This window comes from Balaenoptera musculus, chromosome 4, assembly GCF_009873245.2.
Source record: "Balaenoptera musculus isolate JJ_BM4_2016_0621 chromosome 4, mBalMus1.pri.v3, whole genome shotgun sequence".
Taxonomy (NCBI): Eukaryota; Metazoa; Chordata; class Mammalia; order Artiodactyla; family Balaenopteridae; genus Balaenoptera; species Balaenoptera musculus.
The window spans coordinates 60,787,295-60,810,506 of NC_045788.1; the positions used below are offsets into that span (position 1 = coordinate 60,787,295).

The 23,212-nt window shown below is 40.7% G+C and overlaps 1 protein-coding gene across 3 annotated transcripts in view; it reads right to left on the reverse strand.

The window, feature by feature from the left end:
• MCF2L2 (MCF.2 cell line derived transforming sequence-like 2) overlaps positions 1 to 23,212 on the reverse strand; it is a 245,936-nt gene that overhangs the window by 33,092 nt on the left and 189,632 nt on the right. For all 3 annotated transcript variants that reach the window (XM_036850441.1, XM_036850443.1, XM_036850442.1), the window contains 6 exons: positions 13,725 to 13,791; positions 12,250 to 12,365; positions 11,017 to 11,086; positions 4,972 to 5,064; positions 4,212 to 4,304; positions 1,861 to 1,932 (listed from right to left, as the gene is read on the reverse strand). In XM_036850441.1, coding sequence (XP_036706336.1) covers positions 1,861 to 1,932; positions 4,212 to 4,304; positions 4,972 to 5,064; positions 11,017 to 11,086; positions 12,250 to 12,365; positions 13,725 to 13,791 — 511 coding nt within the window. The remainder of the gene's footprint in view (positions 1 to 1,860; positions 1,933 to 4,211; positions 4,305 to 4,971; positions 5,065 to 11,016; positions 11,087 to 12,249; positions 12,366 to 13,724; positions 13,792 to 23,212) is intronic.

Below are 23,212 nucleotides of genomic sequence, written 5' to 3' on the forward strand. Positions count from 1 at the left end.
TAAGAAACATCCTGAGCTTTTGTAAAGCATGAAAACCCCAGCCCTTTTAAATAGGGTGCTCTCCCTTTTACTCCCCTACCCCCAGGGCCTATTGAAAAGTACAATCTGAGTATCATATTCCTGTATTTAATGTGACAGTCTTATTCCTATGGGTAAAATTATACTTAAAACCATTCCAGAGGAGGATATTTGTAAACTTTAGAGGCAAAGAATGGGCTGCTGTGCAGAGGTTTACTAATGATTTATGTGTAAACACCATAACGGTGGCATTTGCCACACTGAATTTCCCGGAGCTCTGCCCTTTCTCTCTCCTCTCCTCCCCCTGCCCTTCCCATATTCTATCACCATTAAAGATGCCAAAGAGGTAAGCCAACGTGATCTGCACCTCCCAAACAGCATAAAGACCCAGCTTTAAGGGCAAACCTAATTTAACAGACCAACGTTCCAATTATTACTATTGTGACACTTAGGACGTGATAGGGATGGTTGTTTCAGCTTGAAAGTCTTTTGCTTAGGGTTTCCGTATTTTATTCCCCTGCTACCTACATAGCACATCTATCTGTTATCTGGTAAATACAAACAAAAAGATTTTGGCTTCGTCCATTTTTTTTTTTTTTTTAACACATCAACTTCTACAACAAAGAACAGAGAGCTAGCTCTTTGCTGCTCCGCCTATAGCCCCACCTCTTCTTATCCTCTACTGCATGATGTAAGCAAAGCGTTGTGCATTTTCTTAATCTCTACTTAAACTGAAGATTAGCATCTTTGGATAAGAGATATGCGTGATGGGGCTGATGAATGGAGCAGAGCATGCTGCCTCCACTGAACGATTTCCCATGGATTCTTACCTTCTTACTCAGGGTAAATGTGTTCCAGGTCCTGGTGGAAGACAACACACTCTCACCCAAGTTTATTGTAACGTCATTAACAAAGGATTAAAAGTTCTTACACCAGGCATCTTCCTCTTTCCGAAATACTTGAAACTCAATGTGCTTTTAGAGACTCAACGGCTACCTATTCCCTCTCCTTCCCACTAACCCTCCTCCCACAAACACCGCAGGTGGCTAGCTTTACAGTGTGTGATATAGGACTCGTACAAACGTTACTAAACCTCTCTAACTCAGGGTAAATTCTTACAAACATTATTAAACTCCTTTAAACCAGGCTACCTGCATTTGCTCCAGGCTATAAAATTACTACCTGTGCCTTGAGCTTCCTTTAATCTAAAGGCATCCCCACAGCACCATCTGAGCAGAGAGGACATGCAAATGACTGCCCCTTGAGACACATGCCTCATATTATTCTTGTTAAAACCAGAATTTTATAATAGAAAAATTGAAAAAACCCACTTCCAAGCCACAAATTTCTTCCCAGTCTGGTGTGGCCATCACTTCTTCCAAGTTTCTTCTTGGTTGTCTTAGAATTCACACACATATACACACACATTTGGAAGGGAACAGGGCATAATGTATATAGATTTACTAAGGCGTACAAAGAAGTAAATATAAATTATTCATAATCCTACCATGCAGGAAAACCACTGAAGGGATTTTATTATATTTACTTCCAGTCTTTTATGTATGCATTTTACACCTTCGCTTACTTTTGTATTCCAGTAAAACATTTTTATGTGGAAGGAAGAAGATATATTACCACTTAATCCTATTACAAATCCCCACTTCGAAATTGTCTTTATTTTTTTGTTTTTTCCTGACTATGAATTATAGGATGCATATTATTTTAGAAAATTTACACAATAAAGATCATAAACAAAGAAAACAAAATTGCTCTTAAGTCCTTCCATGTATAGGCAAACACCATTAGCAGTTAGTACATAGAATGATATTTAATATCCAGTACCTTAGCCGAACCTCCTTCTAGATCACCTGGGTCCATCTCCAAATCCTCAGGTGACTCAAAATCCAGCAGACCCTGCATTAACCCAAAAGCTTTATTGAAAATCAAAAAGTAGAAGGCCAACTTAATCTGTTGTGCAAACAATCTCCAGCCAATGCTAAACTGAGGATGTATATAAATTTGTCTGTTTGTCACAAGTAAGAGGGAAAGAGTAAATGGTACATTCAGCACAGAGTTCTTTCCACAAACATAGAATCACATTGGACACACTATTTTGTAGCCTGCTTTTTCTCAACAATGTATCATGAACATTTTCCCATGACATTATATTTTTTTTAAAACATGGTTTTTAATTGTGGCAGAGTATTGCATCCTATAACTAAATCATAATTGATTAATCCCCCCTACTGTTAAACACTTAGGTTCAATAATTTTTTACTATTATAATAATAATCTTTATACACTTTTCTTAAGGATAAATTCCTAGAAGTAGAATTGTTCATGTTAAGAGTTGTGATGCATGTTTCCAAGTTCTTCAGAGAAGTACTATGTTCCCACCAGCCATAAATGAAAGCTTTTTTCACCAGCCCCTAGCCTACATGGAGTATTACCATTTAACGCTGTACCAAAACACGCTCACAGATGCCACTCTCGGAGGGAAGCAGAGTGTCATCGTCCTCACTCCCAGGCTGGCGTGACGGCTCCATGTATAGAACAACAGCTGCACGTTATGTTACGGAAGCTTCCTGGGGGTCAGCCCTGAGTGAGCTCTCTACTGCGTCACTCGCAGCAACCTGTGCAGGAGGTTCTCGTGTCCTCACTTTACAGGCGAGAAAACCAAGGCCTGAGAGATCCAGGCATCCCACCCTGGCAGCGGCAGAGCCGGTGCAGCCAAGGCTGGGCCTGCTGATGCAAAGCTGAGAGGGTAACTTGTTCTGAGGGCAAAACGTTGGCAAGAAGCTTAACTGCCCTGAGCCTCAGTTTCTTCACACTTCAGAGCCTTTTGGCACATCTGATGGTGGGGATTAAATAAGAAATACAGGTGGGTGTGAATTTTGTTTTGTATAAAACGAAATGACCTTCTCTTGGCCTCTGATGATGGGTTTAAAATTAAAGGAGCATCTAGTTTTGGTGTGGGGATGATCCAGGATTATGTTGTGACTGATGTATATTAGTTACTTGTACATTTTTTTTGGATCTTTGCAAGGGGAAAACTACAAGTAACGAGTTTTATATAATTAATTTAAATTTGTTACAGGTTCTCATGTTCAGGATAAACAATTTTTCAACCTTGGGCGAAAATACCTGCAACGGTTTAAGGTGACTGTGTTTTACCTTAGGGTAACTGTTGCATGCCAATTTGTGTGTGTGTGAAAACACTTCAAAATTGAGTTAAAAGATGTAAACTTAAAATTGGTTGTGTATCTAATCTGCCCCAGGTTCAGTAAATAAACAATTCTTTTTAAAAACAAAAACAAAAACAAACAAACAAAAAGAAATACATGTGGGAAGATACCCAGTAAACAGCAGGGGCTTGTTTTTAAATTAAATGAGAGTAGCCACTGGGCAAGAGCTGCTTATAAAGGTTAATTCAAAACAGACCTTGGAGGAGTGACCCGAACCTTTCCCTGAGCTCACACCTGGGGAAGCAGCTTTGACAGAGCCCCTGTCCTGTGTGTGCGGGGGTGGGGGTGGGGGGCGGGTGGTGGCGGGGTCTGGGAGTGCTCTCCTGCAGGTGTGCTGGTGTCACAGCAAAGAAAGAATCGCCTAGGGATTCAGCAGAACAGAATTCATTCCGTTATGTTGCTCTTGAGAAAAATCCTCAGTCTAAGGGGAGAGGTAGATGTCGCAAAAGGAGAGAAGAATCCAGTTTCGCCTTCTCCCCTCCATTGTTTAAATGCACGTAGAACAGTAGCTTTAGGGAAAATCACACCTCTTTCCCGAAGCTCCTTGCCCCAGCTGTAAAACGGAGCAGATGACATCTTACCTGTAGATATCTTACCGAGAATAGCGGTCTGGCTGCCTCCCCACCCTCTCAGCTGCCAGCAGTGTGCTGGCCTCCCTCTTCCCCACTTTCCTCCCAAGGACCTCTGCTCCCCTAAACTGGGCTCTCCTTAGAGATCCATGTCCTGGCCGCACGATGGACTAGCCAGGCTCCCGGGACCCTACGATTCTTTGGTCTTATTCCTCATCGAGGAGGCTGATTTAGACCTGGGGACAGAAAAAGCCTGAAATCTAGACATAGTTTCACCTCCGGAAGTCGAAGTCACAATTCTACGTGTCTAAGGAAAAGAGCACCAGAGTGCCCACACATCTGTTCTCCCAGCACAGGAAGCACTGTCTCATCGATTTACCTTCAACAACATCTGGTACTTTACAAGTCTCTCGCTTGGTCCTCTCAGATACTTAAAAAGAGGGAGACTGTGACCCAGTTGACGCTGGCATACCTTGAAAAGCCAAACAGAAACAACATAAAACAAAACAACACACACACTCAGAACAGAAGCGGCAGCCTTTAAATACAAGAAGTGAAATGAGCTCTTCATGGAGAGGAGGGGCGGCTGTGTCGACCAGTTTCATAATGTTATTGGCTGTTCAGTCCGTCAGGAACATTGTGTAAAATGAGAGTAATGGGAAAGGGGATGGGCTTGGCTAGTATTTTTATAGTCAAGTAGGGATGCCGGAACATTTATTTCTTTTAGAAAGTAAGTCCATTACGAGGGAGACAATGGGGCAGCCTTCTGAAAAGGCTGTCTTAGAATTGGGGTTTGGGGGTGGTGGAGTTTAGTCAAGGGTACATGATGGGCTTATTGATATCATTCCAGGGAACCCCAAAGTGTGATTTAATTCCACTTTTAAAACCCATCCTAGAAGAGGACCCTGGTTTTCTCACCAGGCTACAACTGCTCCTTACAGGGCTGTCCCATGGAGACTCAGGGCAGCATTGAAACTTCCAGTGTATAATTTTGAAAAAGGAGAGACTTTTAATAAACATAAATTCCAATGCCAAACTCCTCTTCCTAGTTCATACTTTCAATTTCTTTACAAATTGGATGTACATAAACAGTGTCCAGGGAAAACAGTTTGTGGGAGACCTTAGAAACGCAATGTTACCCCAAAGTAGGTGCAGTCTTGACATTCTTGCCAGATTGCCCTGGCTCGGGGCAGATTCTTATGATATTTAAAATATATTTGAAGATCTTCTTTCTGGGTGAGAAAAAGTTAGAACAAATTAACCAGGTAGCATTTTTCAGTAAGAGGACAGAATAGTACAGTTTATTCATTCATTCAACAGGCCTGAGTATTTTCAATGTGTAAGGAACTGGGGATGCACAATAAATAACCTTCTGTTGGGGTGAGTGTGTGATGGGGAGATAAACACAGGGCTATAAACAACGCAGATGTGAATGGAGGGCTGTGAGAGCAGCTACAGGACTCTGGTAAATAAAGAAGTAAATTCATGAACAGGAGTCGAGTTTTAACTTTACCCTTTCTCCTCTGCTCTTTATCTGGGACACCAATATCTCCCCCAGATAGTTCTGCACTGAGTAGTAAAAAGGACAAAAAAGTGCTCGTAGCCGATGGCCTCTCTTTTCTCTCTCCCCACTCACTCCTTATTACAGTCACCATGATGCCAACCCTACAAATAAACCTAAGAAGCAACCAAAGGATAGAAACATCCCAGAAGGAAAATGTGGCAGTTTGGACAAAAACCAACCAAGTGGTCTGGGCAACCCCTGCCTCAGACATCACCTTCAACCTGCAGCACAAGACTCCGAGACTGGAAAAGCTACACGACTATCTCAGTGCTAGAGATCAAGAGGGATTCCAAGTGCTGTGTGACCTATATTCTCATTGCATCAAAGACTGTGAGAGGTGGGAACACATCTGCCAATATCCCAGATAGAAAAGATACCCCCAGCCTGTGGAGTCAGATTGCCAGCTTCGTCCATTCCATCAGGAGAACCTGGTCCGTCTGCTCAGCTGTGCTTGCCACAGAGCCCGGGCTGCTCTGGCAGAGATGACCACATGGCCACTTCCTTGTGGATTTCTGTGTCCCTGTCCTCTTGCTGAGGCCACTCTTGATGTCCTTCATCTGGACATGGGTTATTTTTCCCCTTACAGCTTTCACTATGTCTATTCTACTTCTAAACACCCTGCTGTAGTGAATGATTTCCATTTCTGTAGCTCTTCCTCTCTCCTGATGGATTGTAAGTGGTCATTTCACTTCACTGCAAGGACTACAGCAACTCTGTCCTTTGCTATTCTCTCCAAGAAAAATTACACACACACACACACACACACACACACACACACACACACGTTTAAGAAGGCAGACAGCCCTTGAGAAATGTTGTTCAGACTGGTTAAGAAACTAGAATAATAATTCAGAACTTAACAATAATAACTTCCTTATTCATTCACTCCAGAACTATCTGTTGAGTGCCTTTGATGTGCCAGGCACTGTGCTAAGTACATTTGTTAAACTCAATGGCTCCCAGAGTGTAGTAGCGTAGACTTGGGGAATACTCCTGTTACACTGAAGGCCAGGCTTATAAAACACTACAAATTGATTAAGGCATTTCACCCACATTTGGTTTGTCGGAGCACAAAGACATTGGCCTTTTGCTCCTAAAAGGATTCAAGGTTTCATTGCTTTCAACACTCAACACCAGAAGATTCTCAGAAGCTGGAGGAGACTGGAGATCCAGACTTCCACCCAGGAAAACATCGCCAACAGTGAGCCACCTTTCCCTAAACCCTCCCAGTAACAGAGAGGGACCTGGTTCTCTTGGTGGATGCTGAGCTGATACCTGTGTTCCTGAAACCTTCACCCCTTGGCCCTGTGTCTGCACTTTGAGCATCACAGAACATTATATGCCTTCCAGTACTGAAACACAACTACTGACCTAAATTTGCTCTTCAGTCCAAAATTCCTTGGAGAAAGCATGTGCACTAACCAGCAGCATATGAAAGTACCTGATTCTCCTTACCTCCCTATAGAATAAATCAGGAGGCCAGAAGAATTGCTACCCCCAAACTCATATTCACACAGGAAGACATGATTTCTTATGGATTAAGAAGACTGTGGCTCAGGTTCAGTTCTTGGCTTTCTTACTTACAAACTATTTGGTCCGAGGTCAGTTACTTAACCTTCCTTCGCTTCAGTTTCTCATCTGTTAAGTGGGCTCACAACAGCAGTCAACTCCTATGATTGTTGTGCGATTAAATGAGAAGATGTATAGAAACCTCTCAACAAATGCCCAATACATGCAGAGTACCCAACAAATGGTAGCTATTGTCAAAGCATTTTTTACTGTTGTAGAGTCCTTCTGTGCGCATTATTTTATTTGATTTCCACAACTTTACATATTGGTATTACTAAGCTTGTTGTATAGAGGAGAAAAGTGAAACTCCCAGGGTTTAAGTGACACACTTGAGGTCATGCTGATAGCAAGTGGCTCAACTTAGATTAGAAGTTAAGTTTTCTGAGTCCCACCCCAGTGTTTTTTTCTATTGTACCATGTGAGATCTCAGAGCAAATGGGACTCAAAGTAAACTATTGACAAATGCTATTCTACATGGAGGTTGGTCTCTGGGGCAGAAACTTCCTGGATACTACAAGCTATCGAATCTGATTGAAACACTTGGCTAGAGCAATATTTCAAAATTCTTGTTCATGATTAGTGGAAGTCTGCAAGTATTACTGAGAAGAGGTAAACTGCTGTAGTAAATAGTGGGTGATGGGCCTGCCTTATTGGCTAACCAATACAGGTCTTTGCACAGCTGTGACAATTCCCTCAGGGATTCTCAAAGGTTAAGTAATTGTGGCTTTTAATTACTTCATTTGTCCCAGAGTAATACTTTGTGCTTGGTAAGAATTTATTACCTGTATTTTGTCCCCAACATCATAAATCATATAGGATTATATGCAGGTTTGTGGTCTGGATTAATGATTTCTAAGGTTCCTCCCAACATGGAGGACTATAAAAAGCTTTGTAAAACTTTAGGAGAGGAATTTTTCTAAGAAAAGATGTTTAGTTAGCAATTGCCCGACCATTTCCTCAAACTTGGCAATTTTAACTTGATAATATCCATTTTTTTTCCCCACAGGAATTTGGTCTTTTTCTCATTCAACAATTTCAATAAGTCTTTGCAATAATGATATAGTCAGTTATGAAATATTACTAAACTCTGCAACTAGACTTCACATTGGTGGTTTGATGAGCACAAAATTGCCAAATAGTATAAAACACGAATAATGCTATCAAAGTAAGTCAAAATGGAAATTAATCAGATTGAATACAAAATGTTTTTTAATGTATCTTGAATTCTGTCCCTGGATGAAAAACCTATGACAAGGCTGTGATGGAAAGCCCAGACAGGGCTACGGAAGGGGTCTTCTAAGTTGGTCAGAGCTCTGAGGGTTGAAGACTCTGTTTCTCCATTACGTCTAATACCTTGAAACCTGGGGATTTTTGTTTGCTTGCTTTCAGTTTATCACAGGTACAGTAAGTCCCCTACATGTTCTGAAAGTGTGTTCGTAAGTACAATTTGTTCGTTAAGTCCAACAAAGTTAGCTTAGGTACCCAAATAACACAATCACCTATATAGTACTGTACTGTAATAGGTTTGTAATACTTTTCACACAAATAATACATAAAAAAATTCACAAAAAGTAAAGAAAAACACTTTTAATCTCACAGTACAGTACCTTGAAAAGTACCGTAGTACAGTACAACAGCTGGCATACAGGGGCTGGCATCGAGTGAACAGGAAGGAAGAGTTACTGACTGGAGGGGGGAGAGGAGGTGGGAGATGGTAGAGCTGAAGGATCATCAGCAATAGGAGAAGGAGGGCAAGCTGCAATTTCACTCACGCCTGACATTATTGGCACGGGTTCTGGTTCCTTGCTGGATTCAGTTCCATCTACCCTCTTAAAAAAACAGGTCCAGTGATATCTGGGTAGTAGCTCTTTTTTTCTCATCATAGATGACACAGTAGCACTGGATTGCATTCTGAAAGGCTGCTGCAACCTTCGTGTACCATTCTACATTCGGGCCTTGTGCCTCAAAAATTAACAGATAAAGAAAATCCCCTTGCCATTTCCTGCGTCGTGAATCTCTTCAGTTCTTCAGTTACTTCTTCTTCCTCTTGTCGCTCCACTCTCTCAATTATTTTCACTTTTGTTTCCATCGTTATCGCTCAGCGCATCTTTTTTCTTTTTTTTTTTTAACATCTTTATTGGAGTATAATTGCTTTAAAATTGTGTGTTAGTTTCTGCTTTGTAACAAAGTGAATCAGCTATACATATACATATATCCCCATATCTTTCCCCTTTTGCATCTCCCTCCCACCCTCCCTATCCCACCCCTCTAGGTGGTCACAAAGCACGGAGCTGATCTCCCTGTGCTATGCTGCTGCTTCCCACTAGCTATCTATTTTACGTTTGGTAGTGTATTTATGTCCATGCCACTCTCTCACATCATCCCAGCCTACTCTACCCCCTCCCCATGTCCTCAAGTCCATTCTCTAGTAGGTCTGAGTCTTTATTCCCATCCTGCCCCTAGGTTCTTCATGACCATTTTTTTTTTTTTTAGATTCCATATATATGTGTTAGCATACGGTATTTGTTTTTCTCTTTCTGACTTACTTCACTCTGTATGACAGACTCTAGGTCCATCCACCTCACTACAAATAACTCAACTTCGTTTCTTTTTATGGCTGAGTAATATTCCATTGTATATATGTGCCACATCTTCTTTATCCATTCATCTGTCAGTGGACACTTAGGGTGCATCTATGTCCTGGCTATTGTAAATAGAGCTGCAATGAACATTGTGGTACATGACTCTTTTTGAATTATGGTTTTCTCAGGGTATATGCCCAGTAGTGGGATTGCTGGGTGGTATGGTAGTTCTATTTGTAGTTTTTTAAGGAACCTCCATACTGTTCTCCATAGTGGCTATATCAATTTACATTCCCGCCAACAGTGCAAGAGGGTTCCCTTTTCTCCACACCCTCTCCATCGGCGCATCTTAGTACCAACTACATCACTGCTGCTTTTACGCTTGCTTCCAGACATCCTGGGCTTGAAATAAAAATACTGTACTACTGTACTCTATACAGTACTGTACAGTAAAGTACACAAAAGCACAACCACTTGCAGAGGATGCACACACGTGACAATGTACACCAGACACGTGAACTAACTTACGTTATCGGACATGTGGACGCACGTTCGCATCTTTTAAAGTTCGCAACTTGAAGGTTCGTAGGTAGGGGACTTACTGTACTGCTCTTAGACTTATCAGTCATCATTTGAGCTGTTTAAAAATGCTTAAGTTGTTTGATCTATTGTCTCAGGCTCACAAAAAGAAAACAAGCAAGAGAATGAAAGGAAGGGCCGGTTGGGAGAGAGAGAAGAAATGGGAAAAGTTTAGAAAGCAAAGGGCACCGGGCTCATTTCCAAAGGAGGAGGAAGGAGGCACTTGGTGGGGAATGATGCTGGCTAAGGCATTTCTCTGAGCCAGCTCCCAGGGAGCACAACTGGCCCAAACAGCCAGCCTATTTATTGCCCAAAGCCAGGTGGAGGACTGGCAAGAGGGGAGAGGTCTGTGTGGTGGGAAGGGAAGCAGACAGAAATACGATGTTGTAGGACAGGAAGTTCACAAATGGGGTGCTAAGTGGAAGACAGGCTGTAGACCTAAAATTTTCTAACTTTCCTTGATGCCGTAGAAAATAAAATGGAAGAAAATATATTTTCTATAGTTTCAGTTTAGTATTTCTTTTGAGAGTGTTACTACAACTTTAGTGAAGAATTTAAGCCTGCTGTGTGATTCTTGTCCTAAAACAGTTAGCTTAGTCATTCAGAGGAGAATCATCTGCCTCAGGGGTCTGGGGGGCCAGTCTTCCATTCCAGGGGGCTTGGCAGGAAGCCAGGCTTGCAGTCGTTCCCACCTAGCAGGGTAAGCTCCGTCAGGCTGGACTCAGCTCACACAGGCTGAAGTACTGCAAAAGACTCCCGCTTTGCATTCAAAAGGCAGATATAAGTTTTTAGACCACTTGTGTTTCCATTTGCCCTTGCCACTTACATAGAAAATTAAGGGCTGACTTTAATCACATGGTTATTTTGAGTTATTGGGAGCACAGACTTACTCTCTTGAGAAAGCAATGTGCCAGAAGTTCAGGGTTTTCAGTGCATTTTTCCAATTCTTTTAGAAAAGTCCTAGGGAAAGAAAACGATAATAATGCTTTGATTTTTACATGTATGGGGTTAACAAAATTTTTTGAAGTAAAATCACATAAGGTTTTAAGAGGTGCTTAGAAAAATGCTGTTTTCCAGGCTTTACTGCTTTTGACTCATCTTCAACATGCTGATTTGGAAGAAAAAAATGTATTCTGTGACATTACTAGGATTCCCTGAAACCACTCATACCAGTTCTGGTAATTCTAAGCACCAGCCACAGACAGACTGGATACACTGAAGATCCCTGCTACATGATAGTAATGTTAACAAGAACTGCTGTTGCTGCTGCTACTACAACTATCATGGAGAGCTGACTATAAATCAGGCATAAGCTAAGTGCTTTGCAAACAATATCTCATTTAATCCTCCACCAAACCTTGTAAGACAGGGTTTCATAAGTATGAAACCTGAGGTTCAAAGAGGCTGCATAACTTCTCCAGAGAAAGCAGAAATGGGATTTCCATTTCAGCCTTGTGTCTGACCAATGGACAACAGATGTGGCTAAGAAACAACTGTAGTACAATTCACCAAGCAGTCTCTTCCCTCCTATCAATTAGGTGTGTGATCCTGGGGCCATTAGAGTGAGTAAAGTTAGTAAGCAACTTGTGGTTTTGTCATCTGTAAAATGAAAGTGTTGGAACATGATTTCCAAAGTCCCTTCCTTCTCTCATTCTCTAGAACCCAACACCCAAGCAGCCCTGGGCTGAAAGGACAATTGCCTGACCAGTTAGCATTTTCTAACACTCTGGTTCCCAGCACTCCACTACGATAATAGGTATGTGGACTTGTGTCTTGGTCAACTTTGTATTCCCAATGCTTAACACAGTGCCTGACACAGAACAGGTGCTCAGTAAATGCTGATGCGTGAGTAGATAAATAAGGAAAGGAACCCACAAATGAATACAACATCGATGCCTGACACCAGTACATGCTCCATTAATGTCTTTTCCCTTCTTCCTCAGGGACCTTGTGACACTTCTCGCCTCCTTCTTATCCCATCCTACCCCAATCCAATCCACTGACTCTGGACTACTTGATTAAGCCTAAAAATGTCTAAGCACTTTCATCTCCAAATTCCATCAGTCTGATTTCCATCCTTCTCTTATTTTCCATTTTCCCTGATAATTTGAATGAATATATACCTGTTGTGAAATTCATAAAGTTCTCTAATATTCCCAAAGAGAAATTCCTTGTTATTCCGAAGAACATCTGGAATTAGATGCTTCAGCCAAATAAAATCCATTGGAATGATATATCCCTGCAGAGGTGGAAACAGGGTAGGTTTTACAAACAGGAACATATAAGAGATGATCTGACTTAGCCACTCCAGGGACCAAAATTTTAATAATTGGGGAGTAAGGCACACATGTCCTGAAAGCCATTCCGTCAAATACATTCTTTTGATATTATTTTCCTCATGTGTCTATCTTCAGAAGAAGAAGATGGCATAATGGTAATGATTATAAGATGGCATTTTTATAGGAAGAACAAATCTATTTTTTAAATTCGTCACATAAGTCAAATGTGAAAGGAAAAAACTTACCCATTATTTTATGACCTGATGCAATTACTATTGTCTTATTATATTTCCTTCATGACTTTTTTAAAAAAGCTGTTTTATATGGTTATAATCACAGTACATATATAATTTGTAGTCTGTTTTTCCATATGCATTTTAGACTCACAAATTTCTACATATATTGTTTTAAATTTAATCTTACAAGCATTCATTTCAATGTTGCTGTATATTATTAAAAATAATTATTTTTAACAGTTGAATAATACATCATTTAGCATGTATATAAGACTTTATCAACCATTCCCTTTTTACTGGACATTTGGTTTTCTTCTGATGTTTTATCGTAAAAAATTTCTATTAAAACTTTGTACAGGGCTTCCCTGGTGGCGCAGTGGTTGAGAATCTGCCTGCCAATGCAGGGGACACGGGTTCGAGCCCTGGTCTGGGAAGATCCCACATGCCGCGGAGCAACTGGGCCCGTGAGCCACAACTACTGAGCCTGAGCGTCTGGAGCCTCTGCTCCGCAACAAGAGAGGCCACGATAGTGAGAGGCCCGCGCACCGCGATGAAGAGTGGCCCCCACTCGCCGCAACTGGAGAAAGCCCTCACACAGAAACGAAGACCCAACACAGCCAAAAATAAACATAATAAATAAATAATAAATAAAAATTAAAAAAAAAAAAAACTTTGTACATATAGTTTATTTCTCAAGATTATTACCTTAGGAAAATAGAGGAAGTATAAATTTTCACTCAAGCAAAAAATGCTACTTAAAACAATATGAAACAATTCTCTCATTTATTTATCAAAAAGGTTTAAATTATCATACCCATTGTTGGCAAGCATATGGTGAACCTAGGTGGGCATTGCTAGAATCATGTGAATTGGTACAATCCGTTGAAAGTTATTTTGTTACATGAATCAATAGTCATAAGAACGTTCTTATTCATACTGAAAAAAACACTTGTGATATTACAAGACCTGAAACTTTGGTGGGGATTCTAGAGACATATGGCAACTATTCTGAGTTTCTTTCTGCAAAAAAACTTTTCCAGCTTGCATACATGCTTAACTTCCCCCCGCCCCAAATCTACTTACGTCAATTATGTTCTTAATCTCTTTTATATAAGTCTCTTCCGTCTCAAGCAAGTCACGTATAATGCGCCTGAATCAGCAGCAGGTGGGAAGATGAAAGAAAGAGAGAGACAGAGGGGGGGTGGGGGTGGGAAGCAGTGTTTTAGAATTCTTTTAGAATAATGGTCATCAATACAGTTCCCCTTAGTGGCTCATCTACTTAGGTTGTGGTCAGTTCATTCTGTTCTGTTGAACACCCAAGGCCAACATCTCACAAAAGCACACTCTGATCACACTGGCATGAGAAGAAATGGCAAAGTTAAAGGACTCAAAATCCATTTATGCAGCCAGAGAATGACCTGTTTGTGAGCCACAGCATGGGGGTCAAGGGGGCAGACATTGGAGTCAGAAATACCAGGTTGGGATCCTTGGTCAGGAAGGTCTGCCTGATCCCTACATCGCACATGTGGTTTCCTAGATGTTCTCTCCAGCCTTCTGTGTTTCATTGCTCACATCAAGATCTTGGACCTACAAGGATGCATTTTGTTGTGCACGGGGTTAGATGGATGGCTGTCCTGCCCCCTTCCTCTGGCATTCCATGTTTCCGTGTGATTGAGTTCCTTAGCCAGAAGACATGAGCTCTGTCTGCTTCCCCTGAGAAAGGCAGCTGGGAGGTGTGGTATGCAGAATTCTAACATGGCCCCCAAGATTTCTGGCCCCTGGTACACACACACACATCCTCCCAGTTAGTCAATCAAACACTAACTTAAGTGCTGCTGGGAAGGTATTTTGTCATTCGGTTTTGTTCCAAAGCAGTTGACCTTAAGATAGGTAGATTACCAGGTTGGGCACATTCTAATCTCATGGACTCTTTAGGTCTGGGTCTAAAAGTCAGAGAGATTGGAAGCATGCGAAGGCTTTAGCACAAGGGAGATTCTCCTTTGCTGGGTTTGGAGATGGGGGGAGGGCATGTGGCAAGGAAGGCAGGCAGCCTCTAGGGGCCAACTGGCCCCCAGAAGACAGTCAGCAAGGAAACAGGAACACTAGTTCTGCGGTTGCAAGGTACTGAATTCAGCCACAACCATACGAACTTTGAAGAGGATACCTTCTAAGAAGCGCAACTGGCGAACAGCTTGATTTTATCAGTGGGACTTGAGCAAAAAGCCAGTCTTGCCATGCCCGGACTCCTGTCCCAGGGCAGTTGTGGGCTGAGCTGCTGAGTTTGCGGTCATTTTTTAATGCAGCAATAGAAAACTAATAGAAAGAATGAGGCCAGTCCCCACATTTATCTCCAGACAGGCTGCTTTCTTTCTCTCCTCAGGCTGTGTGGCCATACTTTTTTTAGGGCTTTCTTTCAGGCCTCCAAGTGAATCAGTGTTTGTACAAGTGTTCACATGTAGAATATATACATTTATGGTTTCCTGTGAGCTGTTGGTGGATTATCTATTAAACAGTAGCCTACCCTAGAAAAGAGTTTCTTTTCCTCTCATAAAAATGGGTATGACAAGGGACAAATAAAGGACACAATGTAGGAAATTCACACAAATACATAAATGGCTATTAGTCTTATGAAAAAATGCTCAGTATATATGAATCCAACAAAAACATATTAAAAAGAAGTACAATTTTCAACTTCTATAATATGGCAGACATTGCAAACCTCAAAGGAAGACCGGCAGATGAAGATATGGAAGCACACTCAGATAATATTGGTGAAAGTACAGATTTGTGCAAGATAACTTGGGAATATCTCATCAAAATTTAAAACACATGCTCCTTGACTCAGTAATTTCACTTCTAAGTACGTTCATTGTTTGTAATTAGAACAATAGAACGACAACACCAGATATAAACTGGAAATTACTTAAATTATGGTACATACATATAATGAAATGCTATGCAGTTTTTAAAAAGAATGAAGCTGACTGAATCATGCTGATATGACACAGTCCAAGTATTTTAAGTGAATTTTAAAAACAACCAAGATGTACAATTGTTTGCAGAGTATGACTATTTGTGTAAAATTTATACTATGTGCAAAATGAGTGTATATGCATAAATATATGTACAATTGTATATGCTTAGAAAATTCATGCAAAGAAACTTAGAACATTGTTAACAAGGGGGGTGGGAGAGGGTAGGGGTGGGAGTTTGGGATTAGCAGATGCAAACCGGTATATGTAGAATGGATAAATAGCAAGGTTCTACTGTATAGCACTAGGACCTTGGGGAAATATACTCAATATCCTGTGATAAACCATGAAGGAAGAGACTATGAAAAAGAATGTATATATATGTATAACTGAGTCACTTTGCTGTACAGCAGTAATTAACACAACATTGTAATTCAACTATACTTCAATAAAAAATAAATTAAAAAAAAACATTGTTAACAGTGATTGCTTTTGGAAAGTGATACTGAAGACTAGAAATAGAGGAGAATTTTTACATTTTATTCTTCACCCTTCTTCAATCTTGGATTTAAACAAAAACTTTAAACACCTACTGCTTTTCTAATTAAAAAAATATAGTTTACATGACGTTTTAAAATGAATGTTACTGGAGGTAATGACATATAAACCCCATTTGAGAGATATAAATAAATCCTACAATCTACCTATTTTATAGCTCAACAATTATCCTTTCTTAAAAATGACAATTTCCATATCTATTTATAAAAGCTTGTTATAAGGCAAGACTGATAAAGGATAGCCATTGACCAAGGATACAACTGCAAGAAGTATAATTCTACCAAAAAAGTTACTCTAAGATCATATTTAGCTAACGGTGTCTCTGAGTAAGAGGTTCCTTTGCTTTTTGTAAATCATCCTGAAATGATGATAGTTACTATGTCAGAAGGAAATATAGACCTCAATACCAGTCTGTTTCTATGAGCCATGACATAAAGTAGGACCACAGCAACAGTTAAGCATTCATAGAAAACCAGAGTACAGCCAGCCTCTTATGCCTCCGTGAAGCACTGGGCTTAAGCAACTTGGCAAGGCTGTTTAAGAATGTGTTGACGATTAAATGAAGTCACAAGGCAGAAATAACTAGGTGGTGGGCAGAAATCAATCTTATCATCCAACAGTTATATAAGAACTTAGAGACCCCTAGGAGTCTTTACGAATCTGACACAAGAAAAAATCCACAACTCAGAAGAAAAAAAGTCCCTTGTCAGGTCATATCCCAGTTCCAACTGCTTCATTTTACTTATTCGAGTGCAATGGATAAAACTCCAACAATAGAAAGTCTCCTGAACACTGTTAGCCTTCATTTCTGTTCAGATTTTTTTTAAAAAGTTCTCATACCACTGTTAACCATTCTTTTTTCTTTCTTCTCCTTTGTTTTCCTTTCAAATAACTTTATAAAATGGGAGAAAATCGATGATTCTAGCTGACGATTGCCTGCTTCATTATTCCAAAGCACATAACTTTGTTCACAGAAAAAAATCAAGGATTTAATATCTAAAGTCATCAAGTGTATATAATGTAGATGAAAAACAGAAAACATTGGGAGTACTCAAGTAATTTTAAAAACTTTAACACCTAGAGCAATTTATGCCCTGGTGGATATCTACCCAGAGGTAGAACACTGTAATTAGTATGGGGTTCACAACGCCAGAGCAGCCCGCATGAATGTAGTCTACACTAAATGTATACTCTGGCTTTGTTTTACATGTAAAAGTGGTTCTCCCCTCACCCACACCCCCAGGTTATTAAGGAGGAAATGGAGGCATAATGTGTTTTAAGGGACTGTTTCTTCTCTGAAGCCATATTTCAAGGTAGCATTAAAAAAAGAGCTTTGGAGATCTGGTTCCATCCTATATGACATCTCATGTTTGTTTAAGATGATACCGTAAGCAAGAGGCAAGAAAGGAAAGCCTTTGAAAAAAATGAATGCAGCCCTATTTGGTAAGCAAGATCATTAATGTAGTATGTACATGTTAGGATCTCCTGATAAGTTTCTTCTTCGCCCACGCACCTTAATCTGTTCCCCCTTTTAACCCTTGCCCCTCACCCCCTCCCCAATTTCCCAGCTCTCCAATAGAAGAGTATCCTTTTGGAAACCAGTCTGTTAGAAATATATTTTTGCTCATTACCTGTCAATGGAATTTGCCATCAAGAGATTTCATTTACTCCTCATATTCTATCATATCACTCGCGTCAGAAAGTATTATAGATTTTCACTTTAAAAAATCTAGTTTTCATCTAATACCCTCTTTGCCAAATGGAAAGGTCTATTCTTATCCTTTTCAAACCCTAGAGCATCTGATGTAATGGATACTCATCTTCTTAAACCTTTCTCTTCCTTTGGTTTGTCTTTATTATTCAATCTTCATTCACCACTCACCTCTCTGTTTCTTCTCTATTCCTTCCTTGCTTCATCTTCCTCCTTGTGTCTAATGTTGCTGCTCCCCCAAGGTCTGAACTCAGGTTTCCAGACTTCCTTCCCTCCTCTTCCCTCATGCTGTTGACTCTCCCACATCATCATTTTCCTGCCAGACTTTTGGTCATGCTCAAGCCCATGTTGCCAATGGTCTACATACGTCTTCACCTGGATGCCTCCCAGACACCTCAACACCTCAGGCTGAAATAGAACTCATCAGACAGAAATAGCATGCATATTGGTGGAAGGATCATATTCTAGGGTCCCTAAAACACAGTTGTCATTGCAAACTCCTCCCTGCCATTATCGCTTACATTCAATCTGTCACCAAGTCTCATCTTTTCATCTCTGAACACACCTCTTGGAGTCACTGCTTATTCTCCATTGCCGACGCCACCAATACAGAGCAAACTCCTGAGCCTTCTCATCTTGAATACATCGGTGTGCTCCTAGCAGCTCACTCTTGCCTCTGAGATCTCACTCCCATCAATCTATTTTACAGAACTCCAGTCTATGCCCTTCCTAAAGCTTCAAGTCCATTATGCCATCATTCTCCCTCTTCAAAAACTTAAAATAGCTTTCAATTGCCCACAACTGTCAATATTCCTCCCAGGATTTCAAGACTATCCATTCATGTGAAAAGAATCTTCCTAGGGGGCTTGCTCAAAAGGTAAGTACAGACCCACAGATTCAGAATGGGGAGCAATGAATGAAATACAGAGGTAGAATCTGTAATTTTCACAAGCACCCCACAGGATTCTAATGCGGATGTTCCCTTATTTGACTAAGTAACACTGAGCTGATCCACTACTTTAAGCCACCTACCCCCCTTTAGTTAGGCCAATGGTATCATTATTTTATACTTCTTTTCAAATTCTAATCATTCCTGAAAGTTCCATTTCTCCCTTTTCCATGAAAACTCTTTCCAACAGCTCCAGGTGAAATTAGTACCACAGTCTTATCCTTGCTTCCCAGACAAAAACCATTAGATCCATTTACCAAGCGTGTCCTAGCTCCCTATTATGAGCCAGGCACCATGATAGGCACTTGGGATAGAGAAATGTACCAAAATGCCAGGCCTTAGGGAGTTCATAGTCTAATGGCAGAGACAAGAAAATCAGTGACTCCTGTGCAGAGTGATAGGTACCAGGTAGCCAGAGGAGTCAGGAGCACAGAAGGGAGGGGACACTGCCGATTTTGAGTTGAGTGAAGTTTAATCAGAGTCTTGAAAAAAGCAAGCAAGGGCACAAGGACAGGGAACTGTCGCAGGCCGAGGACGACAGCATGGAGGAGGGAGCAAAGGTGAGAGATGTATACTCTCCCAGTACTTGTAAATTCTTTGGTGGAGCTGGGCCAACAGTCTAGTACGTTCATAAAATGCTAGAAGCAGATATAAACTTAAACACCATCAGTTAATCCTTATATTACAGATGGAAAAAGAGAGCCCCACAGCCATGCACTGACTTGCCCAAGGTCTCTGGCTTTGGCAAAGTCAGTGTTCTTCCCACTGCATTATGTTGCTCCTCTTGGCCTATGTTTGGGGTGCATCTAAAGTCCTGTTTGCTAATTATGAAATAAAACACAAACTAAAATGAAACTAGCATGGTGATATAAAAATACTGGGTTTCACGAAAATAGGTTTCCAAGTCTATTTCTGCTTCTAATATGTAGGGTAACTTTGAGCAAGACATTTTCTTTCTCAGGGTCTCCATTTCTTCATGTGTCAAAAGGCTGAATTAGATCATCTTGAGCATCCCTACTGGCTCTCATAGGTCATTCTCTAAATACATCATTTTTAAAAAATTTATTTATTTTTAACATCTTTATTGGACTATAATTGCTTCACAATAGTGTGTTAGCCTCTGTTGTATGACAAAGCGAATCAGCTATACATATACACACATCCCCATATCCCCTCCCTCTTGTGTCTCCCTCCCACCCTCCCTATCCCACCCCTCTAGGTGGACACAGAGCACCGAGCTGATCTCCCTGTGCTATGCGGCTGCTTCCCACTAGCTATCTATTTTATATTTGGTAGTGTATATATGTCCATACCACTCTCTCACTTCGTCCCAGCTTACCCTTCCCCCTCCCTATGTCCTCAAGTCCATTCTCTACATCTCCGTCTTTATTCCTGTGCTGACCTTAGGTTCTTCAGAACCCTTTTTTTTTTTTTTAAGATTCCAGATATATGTGTTAGCATACGGTATTTGTTTTTCTCTTTCTTACTTCACTCTGTATGACAGTCTCTAGGTCCATCCACCTCACTACAAATAACTCAATTTCATTTCTTTTTATGGCTAAGTAATATTCCATTGTAAATACATCATCTTTAATAAAATGTATGATGTGGTCTTTGGTCTAATCACACCTTGCTTCTCATTTCTCATAAGAAAATAAGCAAAGGTCATAAGATTTTCTGTCCATTTACAGCCTCAATTAACTAAACAGTTAATGTGTGACTGCATGTACAATAGGACGGCAAGGAGAAGGAATCAGCGTGGGCTGGAGAGGTCTTGGAGGAGGTGAGATCTGGACTGTCCTGTGTAAGAGGTGACGACTCGCAGCAAGACAGGAGGGTGTTCCAGGAGGAAGGAAACGGGAGCAGGGGCTAGGAGTCGTGGCTACACCCGGGGCCTTGTGGGAACCAGGTGCTGGGGCAGGGTCTGGGTGGGAAGCATGGCAGGCAGGGGGAGCCGGATGGAGGAGACGGTTGTCATGCCAGGCTATGGTGAGACTCCATGCAGGAGCCGAGGGGAAGGTTCAGGAGACCGAGTTGGCCAACAGGGAAGAGAACTGTCCAGGAGCCCGTTTCATTCAGCACTGAATAGGTCCTGAGGGTTCAGGCTTAGGAGAACATGTTCTTAGTTTCACATCCTTCTTATGTTTTGGTTAGGTGTTCCATAATTGCTTAATAAATTCCCAGAACTATAAATGGTAACGATATGAAACACTATGGACCCATACAATGACCTTGTTGAAATCAGTGATATTTTAAGCATTAATAAAAGGTCTAATGAATATAAACAGTTCTCTGTCTCCTGGAAGGCTAACAGTTGAAAGTTTTGCTTAGTTGCTGATAAGCCATCTGTTCTGTCTTCTCCTCTTTTATATCTTAGTTTCTATATTTTGTCTGATGTTAATTGGATTTGATCTCATTACTCTGATGTGTTTAGGGTAAACTACCTTAAATTCTTTTTAGAAAAGGATGGGGCATAAATAATCATTAAAGTTTATCTGGATGGATGCTCACTCTTCAATATCACATAATAAATAATGACAAAGTAATTTCACACATACTGCGCTTTTTCAAAGAGGGATTGATTATAAACACAATCCCATTAATCCTAATTCAAGTTAACAATCCTGCATTTGTGTAGCATTTTAGGGATTATAATTTTTTTTTTTTTTTTTTTGGCCGTGCCACGTGGCTTGTGGGATCTTAGTTCCCCAACCAGGGATTGAACCTGGCTGGGCCCTGGGCAGTGAAAGTGTGGAGTCCTTACCACTGGACTGCCAGGGAATTCCCCCAATTTAAAAAAAATTGTGGTAAAATATACATAACATAAAATTTACCATTTAAACAATTTTTAAGTGGCATTAAAATACATTCACAATGTTGTGCAACCATCACCAGAACTTTTCCATCAATCCAAACTGAAACTCTGTACCCATTAAACACTAACTCCGCATTCCTTCCTCCCGCCAGGCCCTGGTAACTTCCACTCCACCTTCTGTCTCTACAATTTTGCCTAGGTACCTCGTATAAGTGGAATCATACAAAATTTGTCCTTTTGCGTCTGGCTTACTTCACTTAACATAATGTATTCAAAGTTCATCCATGACGTAGCATGTGTCAGACTTCATTCCTGTTTAAGGTTAAATATCTTCCATTGTTTGTATAGACCATATTTCATTTACCCATTCAGTTGTTGATGGCCATTTGTGTTGTTTCCACCTTTTGGCTATTGTGAACATTGGTTTGCAAATCTTTGTTGAGTCATTGCTTTTACTTCCTTTGGGTATACATGCAGAAGGAGAACTGCTAAATTATAAGGTAATTCTATTTTTAACTTTTTGAGGAACCACGATATTGTGTACCATTTTACATTCCCACCAGCAAGGCACCAGGGTTCCAGTTTCTCCACATCCTCATCAACACGTATTAGTTTCCATTTTTAAAATAATAGCTAACCTCATGATGTGAAATAAAGTTATTTTTTTAAATGTGCATATCATCTTCCTTGATCCATTCAACACGTGACAAAGAGCTCCTCCAGGGCAGATGTCCTATCATCCATCCCTTGTCCCCATGTCTTACAAGTAGGAAATTCTCAATAAATGTTTATGGAATGGATGAATGGTAGATTTAAGGAACAGACACCAATTCTGTAAGCAGGAGCAGGCACTAATTGTTATTCTCATTTCACAGAAGAGGAAATTGGGACTCAGAGCATTGAATGACTTGATTGAGGTCAAACTGCTGACTTGGTGCTGCCAGAAAGAGGTCAGGTCCAGGTCTTCGAGATCTAAGACTAGAGACAGGGCAACTGATGTGCCAAGGGTGAATGCCAGTCCACTGAAACAGTACCAATATTCTGACTGCAGCATGGCTCTGTAAGGGACAGGGCCTGCACAGTCAGGACACAGGGAAGCAGGTTGGAGAAAAAGGGGTGGCTCAGGCCATCATCCATTTATGCCTAGGATTCAAGGAACCTGGCTCAAACCTCAGAGCCACGGTGTATCCGCACATGTACAATCCAAACATAACAAAACTTCATGGGAGAGATTTCTGGTACCAAGTAGACTCCTGGAATACTGCTGATAGGAAAACCATTACTACCTCAATTCATGGGAAAGGGTAGTACTGGTACTAACTCCAACAGGAGTATCCAGTAACCTGATAATCCTCCCGTAAGGAAAAGAAATTGTGAAAGAGTTAATAAGCTTCTGCCTCATGCAAAGGGAAATCTACTGCAAAAAGGAAATTCCCAAAGATTAAAAAAAAAAGTGTATAAAATAGTCAAAGATCAAAAATTGCTGAAAAGACACACTGCTTTCTCTACCCTGTGTACCTTTTTGCAGACCTATTTGTATCTAGATCTACCAGCAGATATCCTATT